The sequence below is a fragment of the Filicampus tigris genome, chromosome 1 (assembly GCF_054856515.1).
Source record: "Filicampus tigris isolate MCC_2025a chromosome 1, RoL_Ftig_1.0, whole genome shotgun sequence".
Classification (NCBI taxonomy): Eukaryota; Metazoa; Chordata; class Actinopteri; order Syngnathiformes; family Syngnathidae; genus Filicampus; species Filicampus tigris.
Genome location: NC_141217.1, coordinates 37,814,300 through 37,838,153, shown reverse-complemented (window position 1 = coordinate 37,838,153; position 23,854 = coordinate 37,814,300). Strand labels below are relative to the sequence as shown.

Below are 23,854 nucleotides of genomic sequence, written 5' to 3'. Positions count from 1 at the left end.
TGACTCCTGCGCGCGCACCACAGTGAGAGCGATCCCAACCCAACCGGCAACCGTGCATGTGGTGTGCGGCGAGCGTGAGGAGAAAAGAGGCGACTCCAATCAGCAGCGCCGCCCGCTCCTGGCTCCTGGCTCCCGGCTCCCGGCTCCCGGCTCTTGGCTCCTGGCTCCTGGCTCTTGGCTCCCGGCTCTTGGATCTTGGCTCCAGCTCCTGGCTTTGGCTGACTTTCCCCGGGCTGACGTCAGCTGCCTGGCTGCTCTCTGCTGTCCGCTCCAGCGCACACGGCGCCGCGTCAAAATGCTGCTCTCTGTGCTGCCGAGGACCGGAGGAGTGAACGCGTACAACGGCTACCCGGTCAAAAGCATCAAGAAGGTAAACTTTGCTCCTCTCGTTCGCTTTGCTGACTGTCTAGCTGCCAGTCCGACATCTCGTTCCGTGCTCGGCGCCAGCCCAGCTCGGGGCCGCGTGAAGCTGCAGTGTCCTTGAGCCAAGTGAACCACAGGCGAGCCTACTTTTCCACCACACGCCCGGCTGCGTGTAAAATTTCATGTTTCGTTTCGCACGGCGTGGTAGTCAACTCATGTCGGAGATGGATTCGGTTGTTGCTTTGCTTCTCGCCCTTCTCTTGCTTTGCTACGCACAAGAATAACAATTGCGCTCATCCCGACAACATCAACTGGGCCGGTTCTTCTCGTCCGACATAGTATCATTTGGTGTATATCGCTAAGCTCGGGTGATGTTTTCATTGAATTGAGCACAAGTTGGCAAAGTTTGGTTCTTGGCTCATGTACGCCTCGCGACATGGCCCCACCCCTTCAAGCCCCCTTCATAATAACAAGCGAGAGTCGCTTTGCACGCACGCAGGCAGCTTGAAAGAAAAGAAAGTTCAAAAACAAAAGTCACCTTACACTGGACCATTCAAGCGAGATCGATTGCAGTGCAACACGATTAGAGGTGGACCAGTATTAACTCCAACAATGAGTGACTGGATTGCGCAAAATGAATAATTCATGAGTTGACATAGTAATCTATTTTTCAAGCTGCTATACCTGTATGTACAAACTCGGGGAGCTGATCCCTTTGCATTGTGGTACAGTATTTATGGAGATGACTTTGACACCACTTATGTCTATTATATGGTATTTATAGGCTAACTAAGGTTGCATATGTATGTCGGGTCTAGAAATTAAGCTTGAAGACCGAAGATGAGTTTGAATATGTGCAAATATTCACCCTGGTCTAAACTAAGGCTGCCTTGAACAATGCTGAAATCAAACACCTCCCTCCACTCTCCGTGTTATTCTCATCCTGCCTCTCGGCTGGCGGGGATTCAGATTGCACACATTCAGGAGCTGGAATTTCTGGAATCTTGGGTTGAGACAATATGCTTCCTTCAAGAGAGGTTCTACAAACATCTTCCTTGAAAGAAGACGTGCACCAATCCGTTTGGAGCCATTTTACATTGTCAGAGCGTCAAAGCGGCACAGAGGCAGGCCTTGGAACTCCAGTTTCTAGTGCTAACTCCTGCTTTGTGTCTTTTGACTCAGAGGAGAGGGCGGAGACCAGAACAGGATTAAACGATTTCTCCCCCCTTTTTCCTCTGCTTTCTATTAACTTGCACACATTTTTACTCCCTCACCCCCCTGTGCCGCTTCCATAGCTTGACTTCCTCTAGTGCATGAAGAGGATGCCATCCTTTCGCTGAGATTATTGTAACTACCCTCTTCAGGATGTTGGAAGATTGTGCTAAAATGACTTTGAGAGAATACGTCAAGCTTTCTGGCGTTTTGTTTTTCAATAGAAATTAAATACTGAACACCGGGGATCCTCATTGTTGCTTTTCTTTTTTCTTTTTCTTTTTTTTTTTTTGCAAAGAGGGCATATCACAAGATACGCTGTTATGGTCTTCTCCTCTGTGCCTTTTAAGATCGTCTTTGCAAAAGCGGTAAGATGTTCAAATGTTTACTTTTTTGGGTGTGTTTTTCAATATTCTTAGAAATAGTGCCAGTGTTTGACAGTTGTTGAAAACATATCGTGCCACCAGCTGTACAGAGTAGTATTTACACTTCTGCCCTGACGCTGAAAATAATGCAGAGCTCTGAGGAGTATCAGCGTGTTTGTTATTGTGATTGTTGAATGTGGCTATACAAATGATTGATTCACAATTTCAATCGTATGCACCTGATTAGCCAGGTTTACATGGAGCCTTTTATAGAATGAAACCAAATAACCAAAGTAAACACCTCCACCCGAATAAAAGGGCTGAATGCGAATGGAATTTCACTTGGATTCACAGGGGTACTTCGTTGTATTTCTTTTGCCAAGCCGAACAGACGTCAAGTCAACGGTCCAATCCGACTAGCCAGGCTGCGTCCGCTCTGCGCATGCTCTATCTAGCTTGACGTAAATGCAGAGTGACATTGTCGTTTAAAAAGGCAGCGTCTGACCAGAGCTGGTCCGTGATGGGAGAACTTGTTCGAAAGTACTCGGAACTTGTTTTTAATCAAGCGTTTGCATTCATAAAAGTGTGATCTGATTAATGTAGCAATGGCAAATTAGAATTGACCACATGTCCAGTTGTGCTCATCCTCTGGAGGATGGAAACTGATGAGCACACGATTGAAGGTTTGTTGTGAGATCCCGCTTGCCAGTTAGACTGATTTTGTACGGCAAATACAATCAGGCTCCTACAGTACATCCTGTCCTGAATGCGAAAGTCCTTGAGTCAACTGCGGGTACCCCCCTTACACACCCGCCAATTGTAATTGCCTTTTGAGTCACCGCATGCACATCATTTCCCTCTGCAGATCATTTAGGATGTGGGATATGTGTTTGAAGGTGGCGCTTTGGTCCCTTTGCAACTCTTAGCTGGGTGAAGCCTTATTGCTTCATCCAGGGTCTGCCGACTTTAGGTGGCAGCTGTACGTTAATGTGTGTTGTGTGTGCACAGAGAGGTCTCTTGTACTCGCTGGAAACGCCTGCCGGAATTTACAATTGACAGCTTGTGGCCTAACCGGAATGGAAAGAATGCGTCGAGATGACAATGTGACGCAGGTCAAGCGCAGCGTCAGGGAAAAGGGGGCACTCAGTGGGGATAGACAGATTATCGGCCGGGCCGATTATCGGCCGGGCCGATGTTCTGCGTTTTGACAAATATCGGCATCTGCCTTTTTAAAAAAATCTGTTGGCCAAATATAAATCAATTTAAAAGTGTGTTGAAATTAAAACAAACATATGTGAACGTTTAACTTTTCTGTCATTTTGAAATTTTGGAGGACTTCATTTACTGTAACAAATAATAAAATATGGAGACGTTTAAGTTTTCCTTTAACTTTTTAAGACATGCTCCCTGAACTTTTTGTTAAAATTTTATAAACATGTATATTGTCAAAAATGTATAGTAATAATAATAATAATAATAAAATCAACATTATGCAAATGCTTAAAGACGTTTCAACAAAGTTAAGAGTTCATTTTTGGGGGGGATTTTGATGCCAATATATTCTTTTTATTCTGAAAATTAAAATCGGCTCCAAATATCGGTTATCGGCCTTCTTGACTACTAATATTTGTATTGGTATCAGCAATGAAAAAAACATATAGGTCTATCTCAAATACTCAGACAAACTAAAAATCTATATAATGGGCCCCATCTTTGTTCCCAGCGCAAGTCTAGCGCAAAGTGCATCTGTGCGCATGGGTGGAGCTTTGTTTCTTTTGGCACTTTTGCCGCGAGAAATGGGTGTTTGCGCCGCTGTGGGACTGAACACAGCTGACTTGATTCCTGGCCAATTGAAGCAGATCCCTTCCATACATTCAGCCCTTCTACTAACTGCTTATCCTCCATTGTTCACTTTAAATTCTGGGCAAGGAAGCGCACGGTCTACACGGCAGAAGTATAACTGACTCGCTGGAGTCTGTGCAGGAGATTGGCACACGCATGTTTATAAGGAACTGTAAGAAGATTGCCACTTGTGGATGATGTCAATTTTGCTGCTATGGGCACTTGGAGACCACCTTTGACACCCAATCGTGCGTCTGTGTGTGTCAGCCCCCCCCCCCATGTCTGCGGCCCAATGATTCACTCAACTTGCACTAGGTACAGGAAGATTTTGAGTTCAACCATAAGGCCCTGATAGACCAAAAAGACACTGGCCAATAGTAACAGACGCTTAACCCCTGTGCCGTCCGGCCGGCTGTCGGCCCGTCACGCTGGCAAAGCGCACCGCATTGGCAGACAGCGACGCTGACCATTAAAGTACCTTCTGCGCATGCATAAGATGTAATACCCTTCCATACCGTCGGCGGCGCTAGTCACCATTTCTCATGGTTAGAAAACTCCAACCGGAACGATGTTGGCCGGGGGCGGAATATAAAAACGTAAACAATGCATTCGGCTCTATTCTTCGCTCACGATGAACTCCCACGGGAAGTAAACCATCACGTTCTTGACACGGTATTGCGAAATACTTACATTGTCGACCCTCGCTCTTGTACTTGTAAGAAGATTAAGGCAGCGGAGGCGCGCTCACTGTTTTTCCGCATTTGTCATTTCCCGTACCCAATCAGAGTGACCAAATGTCACGACCGGCGACGCCCATTCAACATGCGTAACCTCCCCCAAGACGCTTACAGGCGGGTTACGACACTACGACGGTGGCCACTACGCCAAACAGACGGCGCATTCACACGCCGCGACGCTTGGCGACCTCCGACGTCGCTTTGGTCTATCAGGGCCTTTACATGGGTTGGGAACACCTTGCAGCTGGGCTCAGGACTGACCGCTGAGGCAGATGTGCAGTCGCTTTGGATGTAACTCACTGACGTCCACTTCTCACAAGGAGCCCGGCAGTGCACCTTTAATGAGACACCACCTTCTGACTGGAGAGCACATGAGAGGGATTAGCACTTTAGCACTAACAAGCTGCAATCCCGATTAGACAGGCCTGACTTGCCAGGAGTCAGATTGGATCTGCACGGGCCTGCAGGTGCATCCCTCCCGCTAGTCGGTGTGAAGGCGAGCGAAAGCGCAGGAGGGGGCTGTGATTGTGCCCAAACAATCAGTAAATCAGCGAGTGGGAGAATCGCCGGCAATCAGCGGGCTGCAGGATTTTCACAGGCTGGTCAAATGGGAAAAGGCCAAATTGCCAAACCTTTTGGGTATCGCAAATCCGTTTTGGGAGTGGACATGTAAAAAGCAGGTGTTGCTTCTCATGACTGAACTATGTATAAGGGGCTTGATACAATATTGTGAAATGAGACATCAGGTCAAACCTCACTTCTAGAATGTGAGCCTGTGCGCAGACCTAATCTGTCAGTTTATCTGAAAAATCACATGGTGCACGACAGTGATATTGTCCATTCCAAGTTCTGCTGTGATATGCTTTACAAAGTGGCTGCAAACTGCAGCAGTACACCCACCTGGCTTTTTTTTTTTTACCATTGCTCCTTTGCCTGCATGTGAGGTGTCGTCGACTCACTTGGTGCTGTCTAGCTAACTAGCTGATCAACAAACAGCAATCCAAACACAACCTCTCAAAACAAAAGACAAAAAGCAAACATTTAATGCAAGGTTGGTGCAAAATGAACTGACAGCCCATATCAATAGTATGTCTCTTAACATACAAAATGTTTACACCATATGGACAGTATGCACACACACACACACGACTCCCCAACTGTACTAGCTACTGTGTTGAATGTGCAATGTCATGCATGCATGCCTACAATGCATTTAACGCATTTGGTGCACAATACATACTGGGTGGATTACAATTCATCAAGATCTCAAACGTTTACTGTCAGTCTAATACTTTCTTTTTAACACTACTTCGGTTCAAATTTATTGATATCTCGCGCCAAAATCACAACAGAAATCTTCTCAGGGCACTTGACACATAAAGCGGGTCTAAGGCAACACACCTCGCGCATTCAAAGAAGAACTGAAGCCGCATTAGTTGTATGGATGCTGCTGTAGCACAAGTGGACTTGATCTATTGCATTATTTACTACTTGCCACACAACAACAGGCAAAACCTTCCATTTTTGTCTCTGTTTCTTTCTATTTAGATTAGATTCAATTTTTTCTTTGAATTCTCCTCATTGATTATTTTACTGTGTTGTTTGACCCTATCTACCTGCCCTACCTACCTACCTACCTACCTGTCTGTCTCTTTTCATCAATCCATCCATCCATCCACATACCTAATTCAGTAAATGTACATTTTATATAATAGCCGTCTTAAAAGAGAAAGTCAACCCCAACTTATTTTTTTCAAGATTATCTTCTATGCAGGCCGACCAGTTGAAAAAAGGCATTAGGATTCTTGTGAAATATGAGTAAAATCCGCCCCTTTTTAGCCATCTGAGGGGGCGGCCATTTTGTCACTTCTGTCGACTGAAAATGACATCACAGTGTCTCAGGGCTCAGGTAACGACCAATCACGGCTCACCTGTTTTGTGAAGATGAGCCGTGATTGGTCGTTAGCTGAGCGGTTCAACTAGTGTGCCTGCATAAAACGTTCTTGAAAAAAATATGTTTGGGTTGATTTCCCATTCAACTCTTATTCCACAAACGCAATATTCATCAGCATGTTGTGTTTCTTCAACTAGTGGGCCTGCTTAGAACATATTCTTAAAAAAAATATGTTTGGGTTGACTTCCGCTTTAAACATAGTTAAATATCCTCCACGGTGTGAAAACTTGGGGGCTTTCGCTTGCCGGCATTCACCATTTGTGTGTACAATACAGTATTTGATAAATGAACAAACTTTATAACACTCTTTCCTTCCATCGAAAGGGGACGATCACCCATATTTTTTGGAAGTGAGTTTGGGGGTGACTCATTTATGCCAACGTGTAGCAGTGACAAATGGAGCGTGGGCATGAGCTTGTCTGTGTGTTGACGAGTGTGTCTCTGTTAACAAGATGCTAGTGCTCGTGCTGTCCAACAAGCCATCCCATTGTTCTCAGGCCAGCCCTGCTGACCCTGACTAATCAAACAGTTCCTCCTGCTCCCCCGGCATCGACACACTGGGACAGAACCAAGGCCAAGCGCTGCACTGGTGCTCAGTTAATTCACAACAATTGTCCCCAAAGCGCAGAAACAGGACACAGCGATAAGAGCGCACTTTAGCAGGACCATCGAGAGTTAAGATAGAAGATTTTTAAAAGCTGCTTACTGTATTTGTTTGGATGAATATTTGTCAACTGTGGGCAAGCCCTTTGTGACTTTTCTGTAATTATGGGCTCTTTTCCTTTGAGAAACACTGTCCTGGATTCTTTGTATGTATTCACCGAAAGCAGTTTCTGTTGGAAATGTTACAAACGATTGTTGCTATAAAAACAGCTACTAGCTTTAGAAGCCTGTTAGCTTGCAAGCTAGCTGGTGGCTAGCGCCTCTCTTCTCTATGGTGTGGCAGATTTATAGGACATATTTAGGTTCTCTTCACAGGGACTTCAAGATACCTGACCAGTCAGCGCTTGGTTAGGTGAAGGGAAGCATTTGAAATTCAGTTCAACATTCAGAAGCTTTAGCATGAGCAAAGATTTGAGATAGCCGTGCACTTCAGATGCCCGCCGCTTCACAAGCTCCGGCCATCGTCAATTCACATCAGTTTCCTTGCCGTGCATGGACAAGATCAGCTGGTGGCAGTCATGTGCCATTAAGTTGCCCACAGTAGAAAGACAACGATATATATACTGATATAATACATTTGGTTTGTGTTTTGTGCTCGCATTTTCCATGTTTGCAGGTTATGTGGAGCGCAAACGTTATGACTGTGTTTTTAATACAGTACAATACTGTAGAGTGTCATTTTTCATACACAAAACATGTTAAAAATTGAGGTTTTTTTTTTTTTTTCCTTTAAAGGGTTTCAGGTCACAATTGGATGACTTTTCAAATCAACCTTGAAGGATCTGAATATATACGAATGGCTTTATATTAGCCAACGGGTTAACCGAAAACCAATATGGCAAGTACACGTTTACGGACATCGCATAATCGGTTACGGTAAATGTGTTAGAGTCAGCGTGCCCCGATCTGACCATGGGAGCAGCTGGAGAGGATCACACCTAAAGCCAGGGCCAGCCAGGGAGGAGACCAGCCAACATTATGTTTACATTTTGAAGACAGTATAAATGTGAGGGCTGCGTGTTAGACCGCGCCCCTTTTCTGCCCTCGCCCGTCTCGGGTGAGAGCATTCGCGCGGATGGAAAAGCTACCCAGATCTGATCATTGTATGATTCCTGAACTTCAGAGATGGAAAAGAAAACAGACGAGCCAATTCACTCCACTTGCGTGAGTCGTTATTTGCATTGGATACCTTCTTGAAAGATAAAACGAACACGCATTGAGTAAGTAGTGGTTTCATAAAGTTCTAATTGGGTTTTTGCCCTAGACAGTTTCAAAGCCACTGTTGGCTTGACATTTAATTGCCTTGTATGCACCGACTGAACGGGAAGCAACACAGTGCATGAGCAAAGGGCCATAAATCCAAGCGCACCACCTAAATGCCCAAATGTCTTTTCCAGCAGCCGTATGCGTCTCCCTCCAGTCATCAGATGGCTCCTCCCAGCCCCAGCGGCAACAGCGGCAGCACCATCAGCAATAATACCGGCGGCGAGCAGCTGAGCAAAACCAATCTGTACATCCGTGGCCTCCACCCCGGAACCACAGACCAAGATCTGGTCAAACTCTGTCAGCCGTAAGTCACCCAACGTCTACATGTGCATACTATCAATCTCTCTCGGGGCACACATGAAGCAGATTAGAGGAGCAAGAGGATGTGTTAGCAAGGGAGACGAGAGTGACGGCTGAAATGCATAGCTGCCGCTTTGACTGTCTCAATGTGTTTGGATGGAAAAATCCTGTTCAAGGTGAAATGAGTGCGAATGATGAAAGTCACTCTTGCAGTCATTTCGGGCACGGAAAAGTTCATTCCCGTAATGTTGTGCGGGGAAAAAAAGGCCACTCGGTTTGTTGCAGCTGCGCACAAACTTTCCGACAAGGCTGAGCGTCACGATTTCAACTTGTATGAACTTTTCTGCGGAGTTCTTCTTAACGCCACATGATCTTCGGGGAGTTTCTGAAACAGCGCCGTGACATCAAACAGCAGTATAAACCAATCAATTGGACATGTTTGTCGGAGCGCCAGTGGAAGTCATTAAAACAAGCATGGCGGAGATGAATGATCCGTGCGAGCGTAATTGAGGACTGCAGCCCGCTGACGAGAACCAATCGAGCGGAGAAAATGTGTCAAAGGAAACGAGTGAGAGAAAAGGGAGCGAGGGAGCTTGAGTAACTAAGTAATGGACGGAGGGAGGGGGGGGGGGCTGCACTTTTACAGCTGTCTGGAAGATATGGCTCACATGAGGCTGCCCAACCCTACAGGAAACGGCGAGCCCAGGGGAAAGGGAAAGATAAACACGGCAATGGCATGAAGGGGGTGGGGGCTGTTGGGGGGGGGGGGGGCGTACGCATTTGGATGGAGAGAATCAGAGTGAATCGGGTTCACTTTTTGGGTCAGGTGGTGTTCTCTTCTGCGGGGGTGGTTCTCATATTTCTGCTTTAACACAGCCTGATAAAATCTCGGCATGAAATTTGCCTTTTAGCACAGCACATTAGGGGCCAGTGCGACTGGAGGCTCAAAGAGGATTCTGTTTCCAATAACATTTACTGGAAGCAATAGATTCATGATTATTAGCGTAGCTGCTTGTGCGGAACAGCGTGCAGTTGTGTGCTATCTGGAATTCCACTGACTTTGCTCAAGTTTGAGGCAACAATCAGAGCGCGCCCCCCCCCCCCCCCCCACACACACAACCCCCCACCCCACCCCCCGCGCAGTGTGTGGGCAGATGAGTGGAGTGGCTGGGGGTTGGCCTCCAATTGTAGCCGCCGCCCGCCGGGTGCTGCGCTCCACGGCTGCTCGTTGGATGGACATCGGGTTCATCTCTGGATCGTCTCCATCCTCCCGCACGGCCGAGTCCTCCGCCCCTCCCCGCCACTGCGCGCGCATCGCGTGGAGTGCAATTCAGTCGGGAGCGCATGTTGCAGAGAACCCGCGCCATAAATCCCGGACTGAAGGTGAAGCACTCAACTCAAGCAACATTTGCATGGCGCTACGGAGACGTAAGACAGTCGCTTGGTGTTGCAAATGTGGGAAAGCATGAAATAGTCATGTCTTGCAGGACGTCACATCAATAATAAAGACGGCCACAGCCAGTGGACGATAGAGATGAATGCCTCATTGGTACACGACCATATCCGGCAATGAGGAATGGACATTTGACTACATGTCCTTATTCAGAGGTTCAATTACCGGAAAAGCTACGACCCAATTGGCCACCATCGCGACAGACGAAACGTGACATCACGCTTCTTGGTCTGCGGGATATTTTGTCAACGTCCTTGACGAAATGTGTCTCGAGTGGGCATGAACTGCGGCAGTGGCGCAGTGTGGATGGCTGGTGGTGAAGGAAGGCTATGACGCCGCCTGGAGTCAGGCTGCTGAGCGGAATGCGAATGTGGCTGAGAGCCAGCCAGCCAGCCAGCCAGCCAGCATTGCGCAGGACAGCCCAGGAGAGACATAGAGGGTAGCATCCCATTACAGCGCATGCACATGCCCGCAAAGGTAGCGGCCACTCGGTTAGCAGGACAACGTCGGATGCAGTGGAATCATGCTTCCTGTTTCTTCTTTTTCCAGCTACGGCAAAATCGTGTCCACAAAGGCTATACTGGACAAGACAACCAACAAGTGCAAAGGTGAAAAGGCTGCACTCCAAAAACATTTCTCACATGCGTTGCTTGCTTTGTAATAAGAAACAAAGGTCTACCAGGGGATTTTCACAAAATCCTTCATGTTAAAATATTGACAATATAGGGTTTTGAACTAGGGTTAGGGTTTCAACGTAGGGTTTTAAACTGCAGTTAGGGTTTCAAAGTAGAGTTTGAATCTAGGGTTAGGGTTTCAACGTAGGGTTTTAACCTAGGGTTAGGATTTCAAAATAGGGTTTTAAGATAGGGCTAGGGTTTCAAACTAAGGTTTTAAACTAGGGTAAGTGTTCCAAAGTAGTGTTTTGAACTGGTGTTAGGGTCTCAAAATAGGGTTTTAAACTACAGTTAGGGTTTTAAAGCATGGTTTTAATCTATGGTTGGGGTTTCAAAGTAGGGTTTTAAACTAGAGTAAGACTTCAAAGTAGGGTTTTAAACTAGGGTTAGGTATTCAAAGTAGGGTTTTAAACTAGAGTTAGGGTTTCTAGGTAGGGTTTTAACTAGGGTTAGGTTTTCAAAGTAGGGATTGAAATTAGGGTTTGGGTGTCAAAGTAGGGTTGTAAGAAAGTGTTAGGTTTTCAAAGTAGGGATTTAAATTAGAGGTGGTTTTTCAAATTATCTTTTAAAACTAGAGTTAGGTTTTCAAAGTAGGGTTTTAAACTAGAGTTGGGGTTTCAAAGTATGGTTTTAAACTCGTGTTAGGGTTTCCAAATTGGGTTTTTAACTCACCCACACTGTAGTCAGACTCCTGCTTCTCATCACTTCTCAAAATGATCAATATACCCAGCGGTATGGGTGGCTACTGAACATATTTCACCTTGTGTTTTGGCAGGCTACGGCTTTGTGGACTTTGACAGTCCAGCCTCGGCCCAGAAGGCAGTGACGGCGCTGAAGGCGCTGGGCGTGCAGGCTCAGATGGCCAAGGTACGAGCCGACCCTGGATATGACAATCATGCTCATTATCACCTGCAGTTGCTGAAGCACACCTATTCAGCCATTAAATTCACCTTAAATGTTAGCAAAAGTTTGTACACGACACCGTACATACAAAAAGTATGTGGATCCGTGACAGGAAGCGAAAATGAAAGTACATAAAAGTTACAGCTGTCACATTATGGCGGTGTTCAATTCAGGGCTGCAACAAACCATTATTTTGTTTACTCGTCGAGTAATCACCAACAGTAGTCGCAAATTAGTCGACTAATCGGATCATATATCAGTCGTGGCAATCGCAGCAGCAAGCAGCTGCTCATATATGACCATCGCTAACTTACAGCAAGAACAAGGTATGTACAAAAGTATAATAAAGACTATTAAGATGAAGATACATTCAACTTGAATTAAACTTTGCAGCTTCTCCCAGCATTTCTGACATGTTTATAAATGATGGAGCAATTGAAATTGAAGGCAACACTGTGGCCTTAAAATTTTTAGCTGTAAATGGTTAGTGCATTTTAAAATGGAACCAAAAACGACACCATCCTGAGTTCCATCAATACTATGAAACTACCGGTTCCTATATAAAAAAAAAAGGAAATACCTATAAACATATTTCACTCTTCTTGGGCACTAATCTTTTTTTTTTTTAATTTAGAAGGTAGTGAAATTATATGAGTAAAGTTAGGGAAATGCACTGTGCTAAAGAAAACTAAACTAAACACTTGCAGTAGTTTCTAATTCTGTTTTTATTTAACCTTTATCCAAAACGTTTTGTTTTGCTGCTCTAGTATGCATATGATCTACACATTCAAAATGTGGTACGCACCTGAAAGACTAAAAAAAAACCTTTAAAGATGAGGAGGAACGTATTTTTTAGCACTGTAAATTAGTATTGCCGTTAAGGGCTTGGGACAAATGTGCCATGTTATGTTACTTTGAGTTACACTTTCTGCGTGGTCACAAGTGTGCTCTTGCTGTTCGATGTTAACCACCGGCATACATAAACTATGTTTTGGTTGTTATTAAACAGGAGTTCACTGTCTAATGCCTCTGTAATCTGTAGTAGATGCTACAATGCGTTAGCGTACCAAACTGGACATCAGATGCACACGGTAGCCTGTGTGTGCTAACTACAGCTAGCTTCCAGAAACGCCTGTCCTTATGTGACAAATGAAATCGGTCTCAACGTTCTTCCGTCGTTTATCACCGTCGCGCTGCCATAAAAGTGAGCTTTGCATCGTATTAAGTATTTTGCGTGAAACGCAGCCGGACATTCGGACTCGGTTGCTAACGTTAGCCATGATGACACCGATTACCCGCAATGCTTCTGTTTTACATGACGGATGAGCCGGATTACCACTCCTGCGCATGAGCGTCACAAACAGGTATACAGCCAGCGGGAGACGAGACATTTTCAAGAGAAAAACGCAGCACCAAATAATGAAATATCTAATCAAAACGATGCGTCGACTATTAAAATGAGTTGTTAGTCGACGATTTTGATTGTCAACGTCGTTACGACGCAGCCTTGGTGTTTTTCCGTTCAAGCGCACGAAAAGAGCCGTGAGGTAAGAGGTCACTGAAAGAGCGTTGCACGGCGTTGAGGTCAAGTCAAGGTCAAGTTCTTGCTCACATCCATTAGTGTCTTTGTCGACCTTGCTTTGTGCACTGGCACACGGGAAACGTCCTCTCCGCGGGCTGTCAGAAGCATAACAAAGTACGTGTCAAGCAAGTTGAAAGCGAGGCACAATTTGGATATGTTAAGGAAGAGCTACGTTTAGCCTGGGTTGGAGGGGGTCATGCAGATTCTTTGCCTTTTATTTAGGAAATCAAACGATCTGGAAGCTGTTTATTTTGACGAGTCACCTTTTAAGATTTCATCTCATGACTGATTAAAAGTGAGTTGTCGGGTGTTCGGTCGCCTTACATGAAAGAGAAGTGTCCCAAAGCGTTTGTGCACAAACATTTTCCCAAGATGCATCCGGCTCCTTCCTGTTTTCCCTTTCTCACAAGCGAGCGCAACAAAAAGCCAATCAAACCACCGCCGCATTTTGCATTGACATGCATGGCCGTGTGCCCTAACCGGTGTATTTATGGGCATGAATGCCCTGGAGAATACGTGAGTGCACAAACAGCACTCCATGAATGCACACAGGTATAATTGTGTATGACGTGTGTGCATGCGCATCATGGTGGTGGCGGCGCTACGGGGAGCGTTTCCCTGCACAAAGGCGCTGCCTGTTCTCCCCGGTGGCATCTGACTCAGTGTCTGAGCAGCTCCCCAGTCAGCAGGGCCCAGCGCCCAGCCGGCCGCCGTGTCAATTTACACACACACACACAGAAACAGGAAGAGAGGTCGACAAGCACACAGATATTTCAATGGCCTTGCCCCGCATGCCTTATCAGAGCGCGTCACATCCACACACACCCCGGGAAAGCCGATCCGCCGTTAAGCTGGATGACGGGACATTCAGACGACTCCTTGCCGCTCACAAAAGAACTTGATTTTTACTCAGCGCTTCACGGCGGCTTTACAAACAGGCTTACGCTTGCGTCAGATTACACTCGGACTGGATTGGAAGCCACAGCGGCTCTCCCCTAGCATTCGCTGTCATGGTGGAGGAGGAGGAGGAGGAGGAGGGGGGGGGGGTTCTGGGGGGCGGTCGGTCTCACCTTCACCGCAGGTCACAGCTGTCACGCACACATTGCTAATGGAATGGAAATGAATTCAAAGTGCGTTTACAACTTTGAATCCCATCTCCAGTCTGAGATGATGAATATGCATTGCAGGCACGCGGCAACACGCCATTCGCAACATTTTTGCGCTCCTGTGCTGACTGGACACATCGGATTTATTTTGTTCTTAGTTCAGTTGAGTTTTTTTTTTTTTTTGTTTTTTTTTTGGTGCTCAAGGTCAGGATCGTCACACGCCGTCACCTCAAGGGCATGCGCTGCCACCAAGTGACAAAGTACAAGTACTTGATTAAATTTGCAGGTATCCATCCATACTTATAACTTTTACTTGCTAGCTACATTTGAAAACAGATATTTGTACTTTCTACTGACTGTATCAAAAGAGGCTCGCTATTCTTTTTTCAACCTCCGCAGGTTTCAACACGATTAAAAGAGAGGGAAAGCTAACCGCGGTTGAGATTATGATTGATAGCTTGCGTTCTGACAGATGGTAACAATTTCACTTGACTTTTTTGCTTTTGGACTGAAATCCCTTTCAGAATCAAACCTTTTCATTTTTACTTTGCAACGTGCCCGGCCGGCACTTGTCTGTCTGTCAAGCCTGCGACTCGCCATTTGTGCTCTCCGCTTTCAGCAACAGGAGCAGGACCCCACCAATTTGTACATTTCCAACCTGCCGCTGTCCATGGACGAGTTGGAGCTGGAAAACATGCTGAAGCCCTTCAGCCAGGCTATTTCCACACGCATCCTGCGCGACGCCAACGGCATCAGCCGAGGGGTGGGCTTTGCCAGGTAACAAACAAAAGCTGGATATTTTCATCATCTTGGTTCAAACAAAACAAACCAAGCTTACTTGGAGCGCCAAACATCGCCAGACGATGACGTCTCAAGGAGCCATGCCCTCATTGCAATCGGAAGTCGGCCATTTTGCAAGGAGCCAGTTTGGGTGAATTGTTGACCAACTTCACCTGAATGGCCTCCAATCAGAGCCAAGTGTCCTTAAATCAGTCAGAATATGATTTATTTTTACAAAATTATTTCAATTACAACAAAGAAAATGCCTTGGCAACTTCTACTTGATGACAAAAAGCACATAACCTCCATTTTGACTTTTGCGCCGTTTTTTGGTGGTGTGAGTTTTTTTTGTTTTTTTTCTGTGTAAAATGTGTGTCTTGGCTCAAGAACAGTCATGAAGGAAACAATGTCTTGCAGACAAGCTCGTTTTTGCCTCTGTCATGGGATGTAAGCACAGCAAGGCGCCAAAGTTTGTTCATTTCTATTATTCGCCATTTGTTGAATCATTTCTGAATTGATTTTGCAGGATGGAGTCAACAGAGAAATGTGAGGCCATCATCCAGCATTTCAACGGGAAATATATCAAGACTCCACCCGGAGTTTCAGGTTACTCATTTGTGTTACTTGTTGAGGGGACAGTTTGGTTTGTTTGGTTTTCAAAAGGAAATCTTAACGTCTCTGGGGCACAAGTCAAAGATCGGGCCAACATGAACGTGCGTTGACGGTTTGAAATTTTCACACAACTGCCATATTAACATTCGAAATAGTGCCGTCACAAACAAATCTTTTCAGAATCGATTATCCTAGCGATTAATCGGCTCGCGTCAAACACTGATGTGACAAGACTTACGCTCATTTTTTTTGCTAATTGAACAGCAAAGCGGAGTTATTTACCTCTCGCAGCAGGCGTCCGTCCGGTTCATCGTCACGCGTACACATTCCTCCAGCTCCACTTTGCGGTAATTCCATAAAACTTCCTGTCGTCCTTTTTAGTTGACGGCGGCTCCAAACCTTAGGCATCTTTTTCATGTTCGAGAATGCCTCCGTTGGAAAGAAGGAAATCGGACTTGGTCCGTCAGCAACAAATGTCTGTGCGGAAAAATGAAAGTGGCCATTGGTTCCGGGTGCCACAATTATGGTTTTGACTTTATTCATTTTAGTTACAGCAGAAAGCTTTGTGGCGACCAATTTTTGTGGTCGACTTAACCGAGTGAGCCGATTTTTTCTTTTTCTCAGGACTAATTCGAAACAATTCAGACACCGCAAAAGGTGGGGCTACACACAAATGCTGAGGAACTAAAGCATTCTCGCAAGTATTGTAACCTTGATCAAAAGTATTCTTTCACTTCCTTCAAATGTTGTTGTCGTTATGTGGATCAAACACCAAAAAGAATTGAACATTCCAATTTTTACCGCATCATTTTAAATGACAAATTGATACTGTATACATTTCCGTACCTTGGTCAAATTTTGAGTTTAATTGACTTTTGTTTGTTCTGGCAAAAGAAGTATTGTCCGAGATATTGATTAAAAATATTTGTCATTTTCGTTGTTTTAGATTTGGAATTATTAAAGGCCATCTTTGACTTTCTTCAGAACATACAGTCATCTCATAATTACAGTCAATATTTATATGAAAACAATTTCTATAAAAAGAAAAAAAACAACAATAAAGAGCAAAAGAAAATAGCCTACAGTTTACAATAACTCCAAATTTGGGGAAGAATAATTTGGTGTGATACCTTTACAAAAGTGCTCAGTCAGTACTTCATCACTTAAAATATTCTTCAATGTCCTGGTTCAGTTCCACCAGAGCCTTTATTGTGTAAATTTGCTGATGGAGGCCAGAAGAAACGCCAGAGTCAAGGAAAATATCTGCAAAACGGACGAAGCTGGACCAGAGACGCAGAGACTGTGAGTTCATGATGTGTGACTCTTGCGGAGAAACCCAATTTGCTGTCCTCAAACATTTTAGTCCAAGTACCCCCTAAAAAACATACTTACAGTACATACTATACGATACGGTAGCTTAGTAGGCATAAGTGTTCATCAAAAACACGAGCATCGTGCCATATATAAATACAATTGTATTGCAGTGTATGTGAACTCATGTATTCAAATAGCCGATATGAAGAGTTATGAAAATTGGTTAACTGAGCCAAATGAGTTTTTTTACATTTCCGGTTCCAGGTTAAGCTCATCAATTTGATTTAGAGTATTCAAAGTTCATATAAATGAAACAATTAAGAGGCTGAATTGAAAGAAAAAAGAAAAAAAGAAAAAAACACCCCAAAAATCTGTGGCCAATCCCTAATCTCAATTTCCCTCCAGGGTGGAATGACCCTCACGTACGACCCCAGCAGCGCCTTAGCAAACGGGTCAGTAAGCCGCCGTTTGTACGGACGCACGACAAAGGCAAGGAAGGGAAGACTTTGTGCTGTGCTCACTCGACCATGTCTCCAGGTTCTACTCGTCCCCTTACAGCATCGCTCCCAACCGGATGATCGGGCCCGCCTCGCTTTCTCCTTACATGCATTCGCCCGTGTCCACCTACCAGGTACACACGAGTGCTCATGGGAAGTCCTCATTGAGAAAGTCAACGCCTGTGCTGCTTTGGATCCACGTATTGAGAAACATGACGAATTGTTAACGTTCGCTTGCATTGCCAGGTGCATAACCCTTCGTGGCTCCACCACCAGTCGTACATCATGCCGCCCACGGTGAGTCGCTCCCAACCCTTCGCCTCTTGCGCAACGCTTCTGTGTCTTGTCTTTCTTCCTCGTTTGCACTTTCGCTCACCCGCGTGACGTTCTCGTTCAGGGAGCCGTCCTGACGCCAGGGATGGAGCACGCCATGTCCATACAGCCCACATCCATGATGGGCCACCTGGCACAGCAGCTCAGCCACCTCTCCATGGGCAGCAGCGGCACAGTCAGTCACCCGCACTTTGTTTTCAACGCACCGAGTCACACTTGGGTTCGCCGCTCAGCAGCCAATTGGCTGGCGGGTGTAAAGCGGCTGGGCAAACTTGGGATTTTTAGATTTTTAAAATGAATGGATGCTTAGTCGTAGATGACGTTACAAAAAAAAAAAAAAAAAAAGATTCAAAATATGTGTGTGTATATATATATATATATATACCGTATATATCGTCGTGGTACTGTGAAAAAAAAAAACTTATGTCCAATTTTGGAAATATTTTTAATGTTCACTTTAATGCAAAATATGATTCATATAAAAATAAGAAAATGAAAAAAATGGAGATAAGTGTTTTTCACATGACAGCGACGATATGTACTTTTTAATGTTATTTATATTTAAATTGAATATACTCTAATTTTCACTACATAAAAGTATTCATTGTCTTTATCTTATTGTATTCTTCATAATAATTTATCAAAATTAATAATGACATAACAAAATGTACAGTAATTGTAAAAAAAAATTGTTTGACTTTTTTTATTTTATTTTTTAAATGATAAAAACAAAGGAAAAACTTTCCCACTTTTGTGGTTTATTTATATTTTCTTTTTTATTAGCAGTGGCAAACAAATATTTTCCCCCTCCCCTGCCCACCCTTCGGCCCTCAGCAAGGCAATGAAAACAAATCATCGTTAATCCTGAAGAAAAATTATATTATTATTATTATATCATTATTATTATTATTATATAAAAAATTGGACGAGATGCTGTAAAAAGGTGTGTCCATTTTAAATTCATCTTTCAAGTCTGCCCATATCCTTGCACGTACAAAGCCTGAACGTTTCTTTTCACTTTTGGTATCTCTCGAAGACATGCAGTGTAAAACAAATGACAGTGTTGACATTAAATCTTACATATACATTAAATATTACTCCAGTTGCTTTGTCGTGGGGTCCGTTTCACAAAGCAGGTTTAGTGAAAACGCAGTCTGTTAACCCCGAAATGACGGAAACTCCCCTCATTCCCTCATTCCCACTAAATCTGCTTTGTGAAACGGACCCCAGGCCTCCCCGCTAGTCAGCAGGACCCGGAGGAAGCGAGTTGACCTTTTCTGCCAAATGTGTTCCGAGTTGGTTGAGCCTAACCCCCTATTACACCAAAATAATTGCGACGGACAAGCGCTGACGTGAAAGAAGGCTCCCAAATTGTTTCTCATGCCGGACCCAAGTGTGCCACTTGTAGCCACACCCCCAAAATCACGAGAACTAAAATAATGAAAACACTCTCTCCAAATGAGCACGACCTAGTTCGACACGTACAAATGTATTGAGGAACAAATGTGAGAATTGACTTCACGGGGCTTTGAAGAGCATATTTTTCATCCAGATCGGGTGTAACTTTCTGGGCGTTTGCTCATTTGGGTGATGCCGTCCTGTGTTCCGCTACAATTCTTTTTCAGTACATGCCTGCAAACGCATCTATGCAGGGGACGTACGTCCCCCCGTACACCCAAGTGCCTCCCGCCAACATCTCAGTTGAGGTAAGCACACATTGTGAGTCCAACATACAAGCAGCAGTGTGCCAAAATGCGATTACGTTGCCTGGTGGGGCTCACCTTCACGTCCTCCGCGTCAGGAAAGTGCCGTCCAACAGCCTGTTGCAATGGAGACGCCCAGCGAACACACAAGCTACTCCTACCAGCAGAACAAGTGAAGACAATAGTGAGTTGCAATCATTGACAGCATGGACACTTTACCTTTGGATTTATTTGATTTTTTTTCTCCAACTCCACATCTCTAAAAGTAACCTTTGTGTTGCCAGATCTCTCTTTTGAAGAGCACGGACTGTTACACCGATTTTTTTTTTTTTTTCTTCTTCTTCTCATTTTCGAGCTACTTCAGTCACCGGCAAAGACGGTGAATGTCGAGCGAAGTCGGCGCTTGGATGGAACGAAGTAGGCGACTGTATTTTGATGAACACGTATTTCACGCCAACATGTTTTGTTTTGTTCGGCGGGGAGCTTTCCCTGCTTTTTTTTGTTGTACATATTTTTGTTTTTTGGTGTGATTCCCCGCTTGTTGTGCCCTAAATGTTTGGAATACACAACGCAACTGGAGTCGCCGTTCACTCCCCGTCTTGACAGCTAACGCCTCAACTTTGAAAGCTCAGCAGAAGAGAGAGGGCGGAGCGTCGCGCTCAAGCCCTTTCCAGATGCAAGCATCTTGACGCCGCTTTAGACAATCAGACATTTCCTGTAAACACGGTGCTTGATTCGAGAGAGAAGAGCAACATTGATTGAAATCATTCCAGTGAAAATCTCTGCTTGTACATAAAAGACTTGATGTGGGTCATCGTGTTGCTTTCCGTACGACAGTCACGCCAGAATTTTCCAACAAGTTGGCCTGCACATCATTACGAGTGCGTTTTCTCCTTTTCTGGGGGGGAAAAAAAAAAAAGGGCTGCCGTCCCCCAATCGTCCACTTGTTTTTATACCAAACCGTCTAAACCCACATATGAAAATATGGACAGTAAGCGACTTCCTGTGGTCGTTGGCATACTTTCATGCTGGCATTTTGTTGTGACCGCTTTTTGTTTTTCTGCGTGCTCTTTTTGTATTATTTAAATGTTTTCTGTTTCATACATTTGTGAGGCGTTTCAGATTCACCCTATTTTTCAAAGAAACCTTGATTTTTATTTTTGATAGTGTCTTGTGTGCAGCGTGTTTCCATATTGTGCACACGTTTCATTTGACTTTTTGTGTCATTCAATGTCCAAAAAAAAGCTTTAATGTGTTTTTGTTTAGTTTTATCTGTAGTTTTCCAGATGTTCCTATTGTGTCTGTTACAAACGTCATGAGCATGACTCCTAATTTGGGATCAATTGTTTGTTGTTGAGGCTACGTTTACGCTAAGCTCCCAGCGGCCACGGCAGCCCCGTGTGCCCGAAACGTCGGGCGCGACAGGATTTGCGACAAATTTGTCCTCCATATTCAAGTCTTGCTAAAAAATTCTCCCGGTCTATCGCGATGTCTGTGACAAGCCGTAAGTTGCGGAGGCTACTGAGTCCCCAACTAAGGCTCGAAGGCACACTACGTTTCGCAGACGTTTTGGATTGAATCCTCCATATTTGTCACATTCTGTGATGGACTTCTGCTGATGAAACGCAGGCAACTGGCAGCTAGGGAGCGTTTATTGTCCCGCCAGAGACAAATGACTGGTGCGGCCCCAGAGTCGGCATCAGCGCACCGCCATACAAATAAATGTTTGATAATATTGTAGACTACTCTGTTTTCTGTCAACAACTATAATTCACTATTCGATCTTTTGCATGCAAAAGCGACTGTTATTCACAGCAAATGCGAGCGTATTAGATTGCATTGCGTTGTTCCCTTCCGCTATACTCCTAATTATGTTACGTGCTATTAAGCACCCTCAGATTGGCCGTGGGCTCCCGGCAAGATTTTCATATTGTCCGAACATTTTGTCACGGTGCTGTTGAGAAAACTAGTCTGCCAAAGGAAGAGGGGGTTGACGCAATCCTTTGCCTTTCCTTTACCCCGTTGTCTCACGACCGTCCCGTTTTCTCCACGGTGCTGCCGCGGCTGCTGGGAAGGCAGTGTCAAGGTAGCATTAAGGTTGGGATGCTACAAACAAACTTACCTCATCTACATAGGTTCCGTTTTGTATAAGGGCTTACAGGCAATAAGCAGTTTTAGTAGGCTGGTCACAGCGGGTACTGTGTCAATATCCTGTACGTTCTCCGTCCAAACTTTGCTAATCAAGTCCAAGGTCTGATGATCTATGCAATTAATTTATTATCCTTACAATGGCAATAGTACATCTCCCAAAAAAAACGACCTCACAGTGGGCACTTTTAGTGCAGTGACAACTGGAGACTGCATAATAAAGGGAAGTTGTGTTGTGATGGGGTTGTTGATGACATTGAGTCTTCGACCATCCATCATTGGCAGTCTTGTTTTGCTAAGGTCGCTCATGGCTTGTTGTTTTTCTCATCCTGTAACTGACCTTTTTGCTAAGCCGCGGCCGGACACGCAAGCTGGCCAATCACAGCAAAAGGGCAATTGAAGTAATCTCCGTGAACCAGGAAGCTGCTCCCGCTTGCTTTCAGGGCCAAATTCCGTTTCACAGTAATGCCTTGATTCACAGGAACAATGGAATAGACCGCTTCGAAGTCTCAGGATCACCCAGAATGCACTGCCCGCGTCCATATTGGATGTCATGCTCCGCTGCTGCTTCATTTCTTATTGTTCGGCGAAGCAAGGACGTTTGACATGCCTACTACGCGTGTTGCTGCTGGCTGTAAGATTCGAGGGCAAAAAGGTAGAAAGGGATTCTCCCGACTCCCGAAAGCGATCAGAGATTTCACGACCGGAAAAAGACGAAGACAACTGTGGCTAGCCGCAATAAACAGAGGCAAACTAGCAAACTTTGACTATGTTCCAATTTGCTTGGATCACTTTGTCACAGGTCAAATATTCTCTATTGAAATACGATCACTTTGTTCTATTCATCAACGGTAGTATTTTTATCTCGTTAGTTCGACTACCCAGCTAAAACAAAACAGTGACTGTCTCGTAGTGTAGTGTGTCCGTGTCGGTCTTGCTAGTTGCCGGGGCTAGTAGTTGACTAGCACAAAAACAAAACAAAACCATGCCGGTCTACTCTGTTCTTTTCAGCGGGGGATAGGCGTATTTCAAAATGATGAAACCAGAAAAGTGATTTCATGCCAATCGAGGATGTATCTTATTTCTTAGGTAGCACTTTTGCTCTCACAACCTTCCGGTCGCCATGATGGAAATTGTACACACACACATTGCGAACCCAGTCGGACACAAACCTGTCATATGCCTCCATACTTTTCACATAATGAGCTTGGGTGGAAAATGAGGTACAGTGGACAAGATCGATGTAAGTCACGACGGGCTTTGCTTGCTGGTCAGTAATCCAGTGTGTTGAAGTGTGTATCGCCGATCAAATGCAATTTGTCGGCATACTGCACACTCGCCTGCCTGCTCAAAGTCTCTGCGTAGTTCTCCACTAAATCCACCAAAAACATGTAGTCTCGTCAAGGAGTCCAAGTGACCAGCGTAGGCGTTGGCAAGGAAAGGGCGGGGCTGCCATCCAAAATGGACGATCGCGTGGGATTGTGGGATATGTTGCTGTTTTTAGCACATAGCTCGGAGCTGTTTATTGATTGGCTGGCTTGTAACGGTCATGTTGCTTATGTCAAACCACTTGGAGCATACATTTGGAACGCGATATTTAGAGCGTTTTCTTGCCGCTTTGTGTAAGCAGTCATTCCATTTTGTGTGTTTCAACATGTTGAGGTGGCTCACTGGGACTAATGAATGATTGCTGCCAATTTGGGATGGTTCAGCTTTTAGGAATCTTCGGCCACATCAATATTGGGGTCAGTTCACATCTTCGTTTGTGTGTCTGTGCCATGATGCCGCTCTTCACATCGCCACCTTGGGAGAACCCCAACAGCTATTGACTGATGAACTGTCCCTTTTTAAAATAAATGTTGACCTCCACCAAGAGGCATATGTTTTGAGCCATGTGTGACGATTTGTTTGTGTACTGCAAAAGAGAATTTTGGAGAGACAGCTGATCACATAGTTTAGTTTTCAGAAATAAATATCAAGTAGATCTTAAATACTTTTGGAGGGAGAAGATCATAAAAAGTCCAGTCTATATGGGCCATTGCATTAG

The 23,854-nt window shown here is 44.8% G+C and overlaps 1 protein-coding gene across 4 annotated transcripts; it reads left to right on the top strand.

The window, feature by feature from the left end:
• LOC147153967 (RNA-binding motif, single-stranded-interacting protein 2-like) lies at positions 1-23,696 on the top strand. 4 transcript variants are annotated; one of them, XM_086038435.1, is made up of 15 exons: positions 294-370; positions 1,874-1,943; positions 8,537-8,706; positions 10,705-10,763; positions 11,605-11,696; positions 15,040-15,197; positions 15,727-15,806; positions 17,005-17,114; positions 17,532-17,578; positions 17,664-17,757; positions 17,870-17,920; positions 18,021-18,131; positions 19,582-19,662; positions 19,758-19,843; positions 19,944-23,696. In XM_086038435.1, exons 2-14 carry the CDS (start codon positions 1,899-1,901, stop codon positions 19,833-19,835), a joined length of 1,176 nt encoding a protein of 391 aa, XP_085894561.1. In that variant the 5' UTR covers positions 294-370; positions 1,874-1,898; the 3' UTR covers positions 19,836-19,843; positions 19,944-23,696. The 4 variants fall into 4 exon arrangements, with proteins under 4 accessions (XP_085894544.1, XP_085894535.1, XP_085894561.1 ...); XM_086038427.1 differs by having other exon boundaries at positions 8,534-8,706; XM_086038418.1 differs by lacking the exon at positions 1,874-1,943 and having other exon boundaries at positions 1-370.
• Positions 23,697-23,854: the final 158 nt, after the last annotated feature.

What these genes read in the sequence shown, in the direction of transcription:
- LOC147153967 (XM_086038409.1), top strand. Translation starts at nt 296, where the DNA reads ATGCTGCTCTCTGTGCTGCCGAGGACCGGAGGAGTGAACGCGTACAAC. An exon ending in CTGGTCAAACTCTGTCAGCC is followed by an intron (nt 8,707 to 10,704) that starts GTAAGTCACCCA and finishes TTCTTTTTCCAG; the next exon opens with CTACGGCAAAATCGTGTCCA. An exon ending in CCGCCAACATCTCAGTTGAG is followed by an intron (nt 19,663 to 19,757) that starts GTAAGCACACAT and finishes CCTCCGCGTCAG; the next exon opens with GAAAGTGCCGTCCAACAGCC.